Consider the following 16,389-nt stretch of genomic DNA (forward strand, 5'->3'; position numbering starts at 1 on the left):
ATGAAAAGCAGGTGCTCTACCACTGAGCTACAGAAGGTGGGATATAAATGAACTTCAATGAATAAAACTAAATGAATATTTCCATGACTAAGTAAAATAGAGGCCCAGCTATATGCAACACTTTGTCATGTGTAATTATCTACTTAAGGGCATACATAACACAACAAAAATGAAGCTGCAGAAGGATGCAGATATTTTTTATTGGGAGGAGGGGAGCATCTGGTGTGTCTGAAAGGATTAAGAAGCTGCTCCTCCATGCTTCCACACCTGTATATTTTACATTTGGTTTTAAATTTCAGAGTAAAACCACAAGTAGTTCCCAGATTTATGTTAAGTCACTATCTTACTGTGGCTTTTTATTTTCAATTTTGCCTTCATTCCTACCTAAGAGTACAGATGCAAGTTCTAGTTTTATAAGCAGAAGTTGGTTCAGTTAGAAAGTTGGTAACATACCATACCTGAAGCTTCCTATTTTTTTGAAGGGATCTGAAACTGCTGTGAATTTTATCAATAACCCAGTAAGTGCTCCTTAACATTTTTCTTCTGATCAGTACAAACCTTTACACATTAAGCTATTAATCTTACCCTGGCTTAGTTTAACAATTCCTGTTATGATGATGACAATAAGGGCAATGACTTTGGCATAGGTGAATGCATCCTGCACCCTTGTTCCCCATTTAACATAGGCACAATTTATAAACGTTAGAAGACCTAGGAGACAAAAAGGGAAGCAAGGAGGCATTAGAAAGTGCTTTGTTTTTGTCTTTTAAAAATCAGTCATTGGTTTGAAATTCTTCTCCAAGCTAGAGGTAACATGTCACAATTACATATTTGTGCAAATAAGCTTAGGAAACCAGGATAAGGAAAAACTGTATTTATAAAGACACAGTTTTATTACTAAAACTTGTCTGTTATTTAACAGTTGGTTAACTTCCAACAAACTGCAAAGCAGAAAGGATTTCAGGACAAATGCACATCTAAGGAGAGGGTTTAGAAGGCATGAAAATACTTGGCCCAATTTGCAGTCTAATTATCATCTTAGGAGTAATCTTGTACCTTTGAAATGAAGGAAGGTTGCAAACAAATACACATTTTAAATGACAACATTCTTATCGAAAATAGGAATCACCACTTAAAAACTCTTTGACAACACAGTCTGTCAGTATAGTGGTTAAAAATACCCAAGCCACTAGACCTAAAGGGCTAGAAAAAATTAAGGGTAGTTCCATGGTCCAGGGAAACATCTTAAGCGAACCATTTTTATGGCATTTAAAAAACATTTACTAAAAAATGAAGAAGCAAAAAGCAATGCAAAAGGCAATGCAAAATTAAATGCTCCTTTCCCTTTAACCATCTGAAATGTCTTAATTCTCATATTCTTGATTATTTCAGAAAAATAGAAAGCAATAAAAACATTTTCAGCCATCACAAAAATGTAAAAATTGCTTATAAACAAACTGCAGGAAAAAATGGCTGAATTTCTCATCTTTTTTCAGCAAGTCCTGAACTCCTCAATGAAATGGGAAGGGATTGACTAAAAGGAGGCAGGTTTACTTCTAGATTATGAGAAACTGAAATTGAAAAGGATACTTCTAGTAACATTTCTAAAGGCTACTCAACTTATTACCATGCCCTACAACTCAAGTTGTTTCTATTTGACAAGCCAACCTAGATACACAGGGAGTATCTTATGACAACACAAAGTACTTATGAAACTACTCAGTAAACAACAGTATGATGAAATCTCTCTGTCTCAGTATAGCAGAAGAGTATTTATTTATTGGTTTTTACGCAACTTAGTATCCACAACTGCATTTTCCTTCCTAGCCCCTGAGATCACAGATCAAGGCAAAGAGTGTATCCTGAAATAAAAACTATTTTAATCGTGTCAATACTCTAACACATCACTGTTTCCACTGACTTGGGGAGAGAATGTTTTCATGACTTGTGAGTAAAAAACCACCACACCAACCAGAGTTATGCGCATGTTTTCCTATTCTGGGTTCATTTACAAATAATAATAATATATCATTCCAATCTGTGCTTCTCAGCCCCACACTAATTCTAGCCAGAGTGGTAAAACCACTCAAATCCTAATTGCCAGGAAAAGGTTGACAGGCTGTGTAGTTCCCCAGCAAGCTCAAAAAAGACAAACCAGTTTCACTGAATTTCAGCCACTTAAAAAGTAGCTTTTAATGCTGCCCCAATTCAAAGCACTCCAAATGAAGAAACAGAAAATACATCATGACAGTAAGGGTAATAACAAATAAAATGCGGAAATTCACAACTTTTGAATTTAGTTAATCTAATCAAGTCACAAATGGGGAGCAAGAAAATAAAGGAACAATAATGGCCATATTTGGATGATTGTAGCTTGTCTTAACAAGTCAAGATATGTGTAAGCCTTTTGTCTGTGCACACCCTTCACAGCTCTACTCAAACAAAATGCTGAAGTATTGATTTAACCATAGTTTCTTATTTTGTTATTTGGTTATCAGCTTCAGATCTTAAACAACCAGACAAACATGCTAAGTCTACACTGAAGTCCCAGTCAAGCATTCAGCCAAAGAAGGAGAGGACAAACTGTGCAGGGAGTGTGGTGCCACACCCTCTACTCCCAACCATTGTGCATTCCACAGAAAGATATGAAGGGTGATTCTAAGTGTATTCAGCCAAATGTGCATCCTCAGACTGTCATACATTCAACGTGAAAGTCGGGAGTGGAGGGCAGTGGGCAGTACACATCTGGATGGTGCATGCATCCCCTACACAGTTTGTGTCCTCATGCATTTGGAATAAAGCCTAAATAAGGTTTTACAGCCTATAGAAATGAATCCAGATCAGCACAGAGTTAAAGGCTTATTCTCTTTGTAACAGAAAATAATGAGAAGAAAGATCTCAAGTATAGTAACAAACACAATAAGCCAGGGGTCGCCAACCAAGCAGCTACAAGCACCATGGTGCCAACAAAGGCCTTCACTGGTGAACCCAGGCAGGGATCCCAGACTCTGAAAAAAAGACTTTACAAAGTCTAAAGTCCTCCTACAAACAAAGGTATGGACCAAAATGTACAGATCACCTTCTAAGTGATTTCTGTGAAATGCGGAATTTATAGCCAATGAGTGAAGACAGTCCTATGGCCAATGAGTGAGTTGTTTGGACACCAGGTAATAGGAATCCTTAGAGTCTTAAAGAGCTGCTGTTTTCCCCTCCCCTTCAGTGTACTTTTCCTGCTTCTGTCTTATTTTCCAGGCAGAAATTCAACAGGTTAATTTCTTTCTCAAATGGAAACACAATCACCATGATAGTACTTTCTCTAATCTTGTGTTGTGGTGCTATGTTGTATTATGCTATGCCCCCCATAAAAACCATGTTGTGCCTCCTGGTCCAAAAAGGCTGGCGACCTTGACAATAAGTAATGTATCCTGTTTATTACTGTGAGCTTTCTATAAGGCCCAAGAACTAGCAAATCATTACAAACATCAGAATGTAAAAGATGTTTTTCTGTATCTTACTACAATTGTCCACTAAGCTCATATGAATAATTTTGCACTTCTACTTTATTGCCTCTCACCTGCATTCTAAAAGATGTTGCAAATTTTGAATATTTACAACCCTTGTCAAAGTGCATGGATATCTACCTGTTTTGCCTACTGTTTTTCCTGCTAACAATTATCCAATGCTTCTGGAAAGTTCCTTAGTCTCCTCATATACATATTCAGTTAATGTGCACAGCACTTTCAGTAAGTTACTTTCAGTAAGTGTGCCAGGTTTGCAGTCTTAGCCTTCAAGTAAGTAATCTTGCCTAATCTCCTTGCATATGTACAGAGAGAGCTAAACAAAAATCTACCTGTTATATCTTAAGCAGACAAAATTTTGCAGTGCAAGAGACATGTGGGCTGCATGGCCAAAGGTTCTGGCTTATGCTCCTAGGTTGTAAAAGGCTATATTTAGTTGCAAACTAAATAATGTTCTCACTGTTATAGCAACCAGTTAGTATGCATGGTTGTTCAGGGAAAATATGGATTTCAAGATCTGAACCTAGATTTTTTTAAAAAAACTATTCCTCCTAACCATTAAAAAACTAAATGGAAGATTCCTATTCCAAAATAAATAAATAAAAGTAATTTTAAAAAAATTCTCCACATAGCAGATGTTGGTGATAAACAGGGAATCACTGTCTTCTTCATGTCCCAATTCATGTCCTAATTCCCAGAAACACAAAGAGCTGGCCAAAGTTGGAAATAATATACTGGTCCTTGTTGGTTCCTCTAAGAAATTCCTAATCCTAGGAATGCTAGAAGATTTTCTGCCTACAGCTCAAGACTTTCTTGCTCCTATTTCTGGCTACTCAAGACTAAGGATATCTCAAGCATTCAAGTGGTCTTCAAACAAGTACAGCCCTGCTGTACAAATTCAACCCTGCTCCTTCTGTCATTAATCTTGCCATAACTAATTTAACTGTTTTGGAAGCATATTTGACTGTTGAATCCTTGCAACTGATGCCTAGATGGACTCCTTTCTTTCCCAAGCCTACATCAAGGCAGCACTTTTGTTAATAAAATACTTACATATACAAGCCGCTGCAATAATTCGGCAAGCGATGTAAGGAGGTTGACAGGAAGGGAAGACAGGCTGCACGATATAGTTGGCAAATGTTATTGCAATAATTGCCTGGCTGGTTGGCTCAATGATCAATAGTGAAGTCCACAGACGTATAAAGGCAATGAAGCTTCCAAAGGCCTCCAGTATATATGCATAACTAGCTCCTGATTTAGTGATAGTGGTTCCAAGTTCAGCATAACATAGAGCTCCAAATACTGAAAAAATCCCACCAATTGCCCAAATTACTAGTGACAATCCATAAGATGTACTGTAGTTGAGTACTCCTTTGGGGGAAACAAAGATACCTGAACCAATCATGTTTCCTACTATTAGGCTAATCCCATTAAGAAGAGAGATTTCCTTTTTCAGCTGCATTGTTCCTTGGTTTCCTTCATTTATTTGAGTATTGCCACTTTGATCTATTTTGCCTGCTTCCTTAATTGGGTAATATTCAGTCAGTGAATTCAGAGCTGAAAAATTCTCTCTCTCTTCCATGATGATATTCACATGTATCCACTGCAACGCCAACCCCAAACTACAACAAAAGAGAAAGATATAATTAAATACTAGCAATTAACTTTTTGAGAGCTCTATTGGCTATTGAGTAATGTATAAGCGCTATAAACAAACAAACAAACAAACAAAGCAAAACAAACCTGAGACATTCTTGATTTATAGTGTGAAAGGTGGGATACAATTATTCATATAACCAAAAAGCAGCATTGAAGCATTTATTACAGGACTACTGCTCAAAACCAATTTTAAACTATAAAGTCTTAAAATGCTTCATCACAGTAAGTACAGCACACATTACACAAGTGTCTTTGTAGCAGATCTCTGGTAATTACTCATTAAAAGTTTCACTCCAAAGCCTGCACAAAATTGAGTCTTAAAGCAGGCCTGTAAATAGCCACATGCCTTGTCTATAGTGGGCAAGAATTGCCTCCAGTAAGACAGGAAAGTTTTAGTATGCTGGAAAATAGTTCACTCTTTTCCCCCTTCCAAACCATCTCAAAAGGTGTGTGTCTGGGCAGACAAGCTAGTAACCTTTGTGGACTTACTTGCAAGGCTGTATTAAAGTAATGTCACAAGTGCCTATTGCTATAATTATTCATTTAAAATTCATTTACTGCTTGCTGTATTATTATAACTACAGTGGTACCTCGGGTTACAGACGCTTCAGGTTACAGATGCTTCAGGTTACAGACTCCGCTAACACAGAAATAGTACCTCGGGTTAAGAACTTTGCTTCAGGATGAGAACAGAAATTGTGCTCCAGAGGCACTTTAGCTTTGAGGAGAGACCATAGTTCAATGCTAGAGATGAATTGTTTGCACAAGATCCCTGGTTCCACCCCCAGGATATCCAGTTACGGAATCTCAAATTGTAAGGATGTAAAAGATATTGTCTAAGACCTTGGAAAGCCACTGCCAGCAAACATAAATAGTCCATGGGTTGTATCTAAATTTTACTCACAGTAGACCCATCAAAATTAATGGAGTTAGTCATGGCCATTGATTTTCAAGCCTCTACTCAGAGTAGGTCTGGCATTGGATACAACCCCATACTGGGTTGGGTAGAGCATGTAAAGGCAGCTTTATATGTTCAGCTACAGAAACTTCAAAAATAAGGCCACTTTACACATAATGTCTTCTGACACTGAAATTATCTCAGTGCAGAAAAATGTCATCTCCAAATAGGCCCCACTTAGGAAGCATACTAATTGAGGTCACAACCAGACAGCACAGACAACACATCCAGAAGGGACAAGTATTTATGGAACCATACCTCTGGAGTTGATGTTCTTTACAATAAGGCAGGACAAATATGTACACACAGCCCATTTGTTATATTTAACTTACATTAGGAATGTCCTTTTGCATTTTTAGAGCACCATCCACCAAGCACAAGCCCCCTTCATATCAAGATTGGCTTTTATCACATTCCAGACATCCATCAGTAAAATCATCCAATTAGTCATTCATTCTCTGAATTAATGCACTGTCTAGAAAATCAGACATTTCTGTTTATAATCATAGCACAGGTTAATTAACGAACATTTGTTAGGCATCTGGTAGATTGTGATGGGTTATCATGGACCATATTCTGTTCATTTGGTTCTTGAGGTTGATGTTTTATTACTGTACTAATGGTTGCTAGGTTTAGAACTCTTTATTTTTATTCTCTTTGTAAGTCACCTAGAAATTATTTTTACATTAGGCAACTAATAAAACAAATACATAAATAATGAATAGAATATGCCTAAAAAATAAAAACCATAGAAAGTGTAATATCATATCAGTAAGCAATAGTCAACCTTTTTAGATATAGGACACACATACAAGACTTACTTTGGGCTGGGGGCGGGTTACCTGTTGTTTCTGTAATACTATCTCTTTCTCTCTTTTCTTTCACCTACTCTTTAAACAGATCTTAAACGCAAAAAGGTGACCACTCCTGATAAGGCTGTGATCCACTTGGGACCTTCCACCCACCAGCTGGAAGTTCAATGCTGTAAGAGACAAACTCTTTCATACACTGGGGAGGGGGGAACTTTCTGGCTTTAGTTTAACTAGCATTGCATCATATCTGATCAAACCGGTTGTTAAAAAATTGACTATGTTAAGTCGAACAAACACCACTGCTTCAAAAATAAACCTATTGTTATTTTTAGCGGTCGGTGTCACATAAGTAACCTGAGCTCCTCTTGTGAAAGGAAAACCACACTAGAATGCATTTCCCTTTGAAACAACAGAAGGCAGTACTATTCTCAGTGATACTTCTGCTGTCTGCAGCTGAATTGATACTCTTTCCCAATTTATTCTATCTCAACATCACGAATACCATCGCATTATAGTTTCTCTTAAAAAACACACCAAGAACTCTTTCAGGGGACACAGTTGTAATGTTCCTGACTGTCAACATTTTGAGAGCAGGCTATTGTATCATGCGCACCCTCTTTTCATGCATACAAATTGCTCTCGCCATTCCTCAGACAGCCTATGTCTGCACCAGCATTAGCCATGCATCCTCTAACCATGTTCTCTCTTGAATAGGCTTTCCAAACCCTGACTACAATGGGTGCATGGGTTAGCACTGACCATGCCCAAGATCAGTATAGGCATAAATCCTTGACCATGGTTAAAGCTATGAGAGGAAGGGTGAAATGAGTAAGTGCCATAGAGGGATGAAATACACAATCCCACAGCTTGCTCCTAATATCGTAATCATAATAAAAGATTAAGAGCAATACTTCTACACCAAACAATAGCTATACTTTATCATCAGCTCAGAGGCCTGTAACTTTCTGGACAGTCAGTTTCACTGGTTCAGTCATCTTTACATTGTTACTGTGTTGAGTCTACAGAAAAACACCAGAAAATCAGTATATATACTGTATTTGCTTGGTTTCAGCCAGAATTAACTAGAATTAACAACTGAGATGAAATTTTTATGGTCCTTCTCATTCTTTTTTGATTAAGAAATTGAATAAATGGGGCAGAGACATTCATGAGTAAAGTGGTACCTCTAGTTACCAACTTAATTCGTTCCGGAGATCTGTTCTTAATCTGAAACTGTTCTTAATTAGCGTGCTTTCGCTAATGGGGCCTCTTGCTGCCGCTGCACCACCGGCACACGATTTCCGTTCTCATCCTGGGGCAAGGTTCTCAACTCAAAGTAACTCTTCCAGGTTAGCGGAGTTTGTAACTTGAAGCGTTTATAACCTGAGGAGTTTGAAACTCGAGATACCACTGTATATGTGTGAACCAGCCCCCAGGTAAACAGAGAAATTGTCAATTGCAAGAAAGACTGTACCACAAAGTACAAACCAATGTGCAGAATGGCTCCCCATTTGTGGAATGCTTTCCCCAGGGAGGCTCACCTGGCACCCTCATGATATATCTTTAGGTGCCAGACAAAAATGCTCCTATTTAACCAGGGCTTTGGCTGATTAACATTCTATATCCTTTTAAATGTGTTTGTAGAAGGGTTTTTTTGTTCTCATTCTTGTTTTTATTATATATTTGCACTCTCATTTTGTATATTTATGTTGTGAACCACTCTGTGATCTTCAGTTGGAGGGTGGTATACAAATTTAATAAATAGTAATAACAGTAACAATAAGAATAACAGAAAAGTGGATTTCTAATAAACAAGCAATAGAAATCAAACCCAAACATGAAACCACCCACCCCACCCCTTAAATTCAGAGATGGTTTTGCTGCTGTTTGGCAAACATTCATAAAGAATTTGTGTTCTCAGACTAAAGGTGTCACTATACATGACAATGAAATATGGGGGGGGCAGTGAGAAACCTACAAATTCTAGGTGTTTTTGAATACTTTTGAATAAATTGGAAGTTGGGGGAATGCCCATTACTGCTATTTACACGAAAAACTAAAATAAAAAATTGAATACAGAGTTCACAGTGGATTTATAGCAGGAACTACAATGACAACATACAAACAAATCTCCAATGCTAATTTTGTGTCAGTTACTATGTACTTACTGATTAAATGGCTTGTACAACGGCTTGCACACTAGTTACAAACTTTGTACGACAGCATCAACAATTTCAGCATTTTTTAAAACTGCCTTCCCAGAAATCAGTAGCTGGTCACAGTGCTCTCTCCTTCTGTCTCATGAATCAGCATCATATATTCTGTAGAATATACAAGTATTAGGATCTCAATAAAGTGGACTAAAATAAATAAGGACTGTGTTGAATATTCACTGCAGAGGAGTACAGGATATTCATGGCATTGTTTGGCATAAGTGAAACTACTATCAAACTAAGGTAGGTAAAGGTAAAGGACCCCTGGATGGTTAAGTCCAGTCAAAGGCAACTATAGGATGCAGCGTTCATCTTGCTTCGGGCCGAGAGAGCCAGGATTTCTCCACAGACAGCTTTCTGGGTCATGTGGCCAGCATAACTAAACTGCTTCTGGCACAATGGAACACTGTAACAGAAGCCAGAGCACACAGAAATGCCATTTACCTTCCCGCCACAGCGGTACCTATTTATCTACTTGCACTAGTGTGCTTTCAAACTGCTAGGTTGGAAAAAGCTGGGACAGAGCAATGGGAGCTCACCCCATCATGCTGATTTGAACTGCCAACCTTCCGATTGGCAAGCCCAAGAGGCTCAGTGGTTAAGACCACTATCAAACTAAAGCAAAAGGAGTTTGGTTATCATCACAGAGGAAGTATGAATCTGTGCTGTGTAAATTAGCAGAACCCCTATGTAGATAAAAATGGGAAGTGTAATGGCACAGTGGGAAGGCAGGAAAAGAAAGGAAAGTACTAATTACACAGACTTAATTCTGGCACAGGAATCAGGTGCCTGATTTGTGAGTGTCTGCAGGGTGCTGTCAGACTAATACCCTAAACTCAAGTGACTTTATTCAGAAATATTTCCTACTGATTTCAGTGGCCTCTACTTTCCAGTGAAACACAATTATAATCAGGCTGCAAGTTCTTGAAAACAAGATACTTAAAAACCATTCCAATGCAATACGTATACACCATCCTTTATGTTTCTATGGTCATGGTCAGCACCAACTAGTTTTCCAGCTTAAGATGGATTGAGGGGTGGTGGGCCAGTTTGCCCCCATTCCCTGAATAGCCTTCAATAAAGTTGCCACAGGTGCCACATCTCCACAAGTCACTTGCCTTCCAACTGGCAATTGTGGTGTGTCAGGTAAAAGGTAAAGGGACCCCTGACCATTAGGTCCAGTTGTGACTGACTCTGGGGTTGCAGCACTCATCTCACTTTACTGGCCGAGGGAGCCGGCATACAGCTTCTGGGTCATGTGACTAGCATGACTAAGTCGCTTCTGGCAAACCAGAGCAGCGCACGGAAACACCGGTACCTATTTATCTACTGCACTTTGTGCTTTCGAACTGCTAGGTTGGCAGGATCAGGGACCGAGCAATGGGAGCTCACCCCGTTGCAGGGATTCGAACCGCCAACCTTCTGATTGGCAAGCTCTAGGCTATATGGTTTAACCCACAGTGCCACCCACGTCCCTGGTATGTCAGGTAGCATCTTTTAAAAAAGCAGATTTAACTCAAGGTACTCCAGTTGTTCATATCAATTTTAAAAAGATGCAAAGCATTGCTATCAGTACAAAGAACAGAGACAATGAAGCTTCAGACTTTGAAAACATGCCCTCTATGTGTAACATTAAACACAACGAAAGGGAGCAGAACCACATCCCCTGGTCCTGCCCCATCAGTCATTCACGTCATCAGTAGTACTTCAACAAATGGGGGTGGGGCTTTATGCATACACTTTTGTACACATAGGCTTCCCATGTGACCTGCTACTGCCATCACATAGGGTTCTTGAATGCATGGAAGTCTATGCACACACAACTGTGCATGTGTAAACAGCCGTTTTCAATCATCCTGAAAGGGGGAACATGGTCCCTCCTCCCCCATCTCTAGGCTCCTAGGACAATGAAGTGTCATATGTGTGGGTGGGTGTTGATTGTGTACTTTCCTCCATGCTGCAGTCCCCTTTTAGTAGTAGTGGTAGTATTTATTTCATCCAATTGTCACTTACATATAAAATGTTTCAAAACAACTTACATATTATACCTTTACCTCATCTCTCCCACTCTTTCATACAGATGGTGAAGGAACAGCAACATTATTTTTTAACCCTGAGGGTAGCAAAATATATTGATACAATCTCTGGTGCCTAGGAATATTTCCTGGGAAAGTAGACAAGATAATTGTTTCACCACAGTTATCTCTCCTTTTTCCTCATTCTCTCCAAGTAAAAGAGAGCCTAGTGCCCATTTATTTTAGTGCTAGGCTGCCAGTGATATAGTATGGTCCTTTTGTATTGCATCCTGAGGACTATTGCGACCAGAAATTGATCAGAGTGAGGGAAAGTATGCTTCTTTGTGTGTTTAAGTGTGGGTGAATGTGTACTTGTGTAAGTACAAGTGTAATAAAGGGTTTGGAATTTGTATAGGTATTGAGTGAGTGGAAGAGTATTGAGTAAAATCTTATTTTTGGAATGCCCTCCCATCAGATGTCAAAGAAATAAACAACTATCTGACGTTTAGAAGACATAGGAATTTTTTTAATGAATTATGTTTTAATGTATTTTTAATCTTTTGTTGGAAGCCGCCGAGAGTGGCTGGGCATTGTTTAGGGGCAGGGGATGAGAGCCCCTCACAGGAGCCTGCCCAGGACATCTTGCTGTCTGGGACAGAGGACCAAATGGTGCCCCACCCCAGTAAAGGTGTACAGCACCTACAGACTATTCAAGTTATTTTACACAAAAATTAGCTGCATTAATTATTGTTATATTTATTTATATCCCACCTTTCTCCCCAGAAGTGGGATTCTAGGTGGCTTGCAAAAATTAAAACAAACATTAGGCTAACCAAAACATCACAAAATAAGTGTGCAAGCTTCCAAGTTGTCCAGAACTCTTCCTCAAGTCAGATCAGCCTTTGTCAACCTCATGCCCTCCAGTTGTTTTGGACTACAACTTCCACCAGCCCTGAGCAAAATGTTTGGAGGGCACCAAGTTGGCGAAGGCTGGGCTTAGATGTTAGCCGGTGCAGAAGAGAGAAAAATGATGCTTAACTGAGGCCTTCCCCTGACAGCCAAGTTTTTCTCTTTCTCCTGTCCCCACCCCATTTTGCTTTTTGTCTGCCTTCTAGGGAAGACTGATGAAAAAACCTAGAGGACTTCGGAGCTTGCACACCATTTGGCAACGTTTTAGCTGGCCCCATAGAAACGTCCCCAGGCATAAAACCCTGACTCTCCTATTCCTGGTGGTGGTAACAGCAGATAATAACATCAATCAGAAAATAATAATAATAATAATAATAATAATAATAATTCAATTTGAATATTCAGCATTTGAAACACACAGAGACACCCCCCCCAAACCCGCTGCCTAATGGCAGGGCCGGCCTGAGCCACCCGCCACCCTCCTCGCGCTGCCCTGACACCCAAAATAAAATAAAATTAAACCTTTTGTGGCGCCTGCACTGGCGATAAAGAGAAACGGGACGTCGGAGGCACCGAGCGAGAGGCGCAGGAAAAAAGAGAGCACAAAAAGCCGGTCTCCTTCCGCCGCCGCCTCGTCCCACCCGCTGCCTCTGAGGTGAATCCCAGAGGCACCGCCGTCCCAACCCCCAGCAGCACCTCGAGGGCGCCCAGCCCACCTTGGCTTTTCGCTCCCCTTTTAAGCCTCGCTTCTCCTCCTCTTCGTCGCTCACCTCACGCCCCGCCGAGCCGGAGGGATGCTCAGGCGAGAACGCCAGCCAGCAAGCCGGGCAGCCTGCCTGCTGCTGCCGCCTCCCGCGCAGGCGACCTCTAGCCGAGCAGCTTCCTCCGCCTCTCGCCTTGTTTTGTTTTCCCCTCAGCGAGGGCGGCGAAGGAGCTGGGCTGCCGGCCCAAGGCCCCGCCCCGCCGCGGCTGAGGCGCTCGCCTGAAGAAGGCCGCCCTGGTGGTGGTGCTGGTGGTAGCAGCAGCAGCGCAGGCGGCGGCCTGGACGGGGCTCCTCCCACCGCCGACGCCCTCTGGCGTCTTCTTAGCTTCTCGCAGGCTCTCCTCAGAAAGGCCCGGCGGGCTATGTTGGTTTCTCAGGTCGAAAAAGCAACACCACCACTGCAAAACCACGAGAGAGAAAGAGTTGAAGAAGGGGAGCAAGGCGGGGGGGGGGTAGGGGGCGTTTACATATACGCAAGAAAAGGTGAAAAGGTTTGGAACAGACCCCATGGGTTTATTCCTAATAAGACGTGGAAGGAAAGTTATAAGGCGGGCAAACAGATGAGCACACCCCAAACTACAGGGGAACAGCGCATTGTAGTGAAGTCAAACAAATTATTACGATTATTCATCAAAACTATATTACTTAGAATTGTAGAGTGACCAACAGTCACCTAGACCAACTCCCCACAATGCAAGAATCTCAGCTAAAGCATCCCGTGCCAGATGGATTTATTATAATTTTTTATGTACATTTTCTGCAGGCAACGTGCAGGATTCCCTTCCCTCTATTTTATCCTCACAACTGCCCTGTGTGAGGTATGTTAGGCGTTAGGCTGAGACATGGTGACTGACTCAGCATGTTCAAAAAAGAAGGGGAGGAGGACTGATTATATGGGAGGCAGCACATTGCAGAGGAGCATGGATTTTCATTGTAAAGAAAAGTGTTTAAAAAGCATAATGTGTTTGGGAGAGAACTTAGTTCTACACCAGCTGCATAGAAAGCTTAAGCTGACAGTTCCATTCTTAAGTAAAAGAATATTTATTTTTAACATTAAGGGTTTCAAACTTTGTAAGCAATATTGTTTCTCTCCCTTTAATACATGTATCTCTTCGTCGCTTATTCCATCTCCTGAGCCTCAGACTGACAAATCAATTAAAGTTTAAGGCTGCCGTCGTAGGCACACTTATCTGGAAGTAGGTCCCATTGAATGCAACGGTATTTACTTCTGAATAAACTTGGATGGGATTGCAGTCAATGTATGTAAAACAGCCACCCCAGGAAGTCAATAAATATAAACAATACAGTAATAAATCAATAATATAATGAACACGGTGACCAATCACAAGTAATAACAACAAAATACACTGTGTGAATATTAAAAAGAAAAGCAAGATATCCTCATCAGCATCCCTTCCCCAAGAAGCTTACAATCTAAAATTCACCACAGGAAACAACAGAAAGGAAGAGCAGGGGCAAACAGGAAAGTAGTAAGCAGTTTACTATATGTCTGTAGCTTAGCTACACACAATAGGACAAGAGAACAGGTTTGGGGACACTCTTGGGCAGAATGCCTTCAGTGGCACTGCCTGAGTAGCTCAGAGCCAACCCTATCATTAGAAAGAGTGAGGCCTGGAGTAGCACAGTGCTCAAGGACAGAGCAATGTGTGCTACTTAACCTGGCTCACTCGCTGGATCATCACCTTGTCGTGGTGAGTGGGCATGCACATTCCTATGATCCTTGTGAGTGAAGCCATTGGGAATCTCATACTCCCAGCAGGGTCACCCAAGGTGGTAAGGTCAAAGGGAAGGAGCTAGACAAAGAATGATCCAAGAATTCCTCAAGGGCAGAACAGGCAGATGATAACAAGTGGTATGTTACAACAGCTGTGAAGGTGGATGAAGGCTGCAGCAGATAAGAATCTACCGGTTGTCGTGACTACTCATGCCATCAGGACAAAGCCTCACTGTGAAGACTGTGTGTTGGTCAGCGTGCACTGATCTACACACATAAAATAAATTCATGCACAGGCATTTTCCAGAAACCCACCCGAAACCCCCAAAGTCCCATGGCGATCAGTAAATTGTAATGGGGGGAGGATCATCAAATCTGGAAGCCCCTAGTATGAACCGGCACATAGGCGGTGGATACAGATTCAGTCATTCTGACTCAAGAAACGAGGCAGTTGAGCAGCTCGGCAGCTGTATCCATGAGTGAGCAGCCGTTTTTAGGATGCATTCTACTCACCCCGAAAAGGGGGAGGGGCTAGAAAAGGTGCCCTACGCAAGGGAGAAACGTGCTAAGAGGAAGGCACACTTGGCAAATTCACACTATGATCAACTCCGACCCGGAAACTAATGTCCCCACTGTGGAAGGACATGTGGATCCAGAATTGGCCTCCACAGTCACTTACGGACTCATTGTTAACACTGTGTTTATGGAAGACAATCTTACTCAGTTACGAGTGATCGCCAAAGAAGAAGAGGACTTAACCTGACCTGCAACCCCTAAGCTAGTCTGCTGCCCTCAGGTGCCATGGAAGACACTGACTCATCACTAGCATTGAAAGTGCTTGGCTTCTGAACAAGGAATGGGGTGCCATCTTGCCCTTTGCCAAGCCTAGGCAGCAAGCTATCTTGGTCAGGATCTAAAACACACTTGTTCTGTTTTAAGCAGCAGGAGACAAGGTTTCAGTGGCACCATGGACAGTTCCCCTGTGCATTTCAGACTGGAGACTCCTTTGAAGCAAAACTTAGATGTTGTTTCAGCAGTAGTCATCCTCATTTTATGCTGAATTTTTGTTTTAATGATACTGTTTGCTTTTATGTTGCAGACTGCTAAGATATATATATATATATATATATATATATATGCAGGTTTTGGTGTCCTCGGGTGTCTTCCCGTGTAAAAGTTGGGGTGTCTAGGCGACGTTTCGACGAGGTCTCACTCGTCATCTTCAGGCTGGTGCTTTCGGCTTCTTGTTACTGGAACAGAGCAGGATCTCAGTGTTTGAGTTCCTATAAATACCGTTGAGGAGGTGTGGTGTATAGCCTCCAATGTTCTGGGCAGAGACGAGGTTCCCAGGCTAGTGTGCCTTTTCTTCTTTTGTTCCTTAATTACTTGAGGGATATCTTGAGTGATTTCTTGAGTGATTTCCTGAATCCCACTTAGGTGGGTCATTAGGTGTGGATTAGTTGCTGAAGCCTTCGTGTCTTGAACTCTTGAACTTTGTGAAGAGTTTTTCTGAGAAGATGGCTGTACTGCACTTGGTTGTGCTCTGGCTTGGCTTCGTGTATAGGGGCGAGCTGTGGTTTTGTGGTCTGTGCCAGCCAGATCTGTGTAGGGATTGCAGGGGGGTGCAGCATCCGGAGGTGCCACCCTGGTTTGGCTACTGGATGGTGTCTGTAATTTATCTGTGGAGAGGGTCTGGGTTTGGGTCTGGTGTGGTTGATTGGTGATGGCGTTCTGTGTGCCTCTGGATCTGGTGTCAGATTTTGTGGGGAGGGCTAATTTCCAGATGTCTGGCAAGCGGGATGTGTCG

General features: G+C 41.4%; 1 protein-coding gene across 4 annotated transcripts in view; it reads right to left on the reverse strand.

The window, feature by feature from the left end:
* SLC7A6 (solute carrier family 7 member 6) overlaps positions 1-13,160 on the reverse strand; it is a 29,659-nt gene extending 16,499 nt beyond the window's left edge. Inside the window, exons 1-4 of one of the 4 annotated variants that reach the window (XM_083452698.1) lie at positions 12,855-13,159; positions 9,116-9,268; positions 4,572-5,140; positions 586-711 (exon numbers count right to left, since the gene is read on the reverse strand). In XM_083452698.1, coding sequence (XP_083308824.1) covers positions 586-711; positions 4,572-5,100 — 655 coding nt within the window. In that variant the 5' untranslated portion in view covers positions 5,101-5,140; positions 9,116-9,268; positions 12,855-13,159. The other 3 variants (XM_083452699.1, XM_083452700.1, XM_083452701.1) reach the window with 3 other exon arrangements.
* Positions 13,161-16,389: the final 3,229 nt, after the last annotated feature.

Source organism: Podarcis tiliguerta (genome assembly GCF_965153285.1).
Source record: "Podarcis tiliguerta genome assembly, chromosome: 8".
NCBI lineage: Eukaryota > Metazoa > Chordata > Lepidosauria > Squamata > Lacertidae > Podarcis > Podarcis tiliguerta.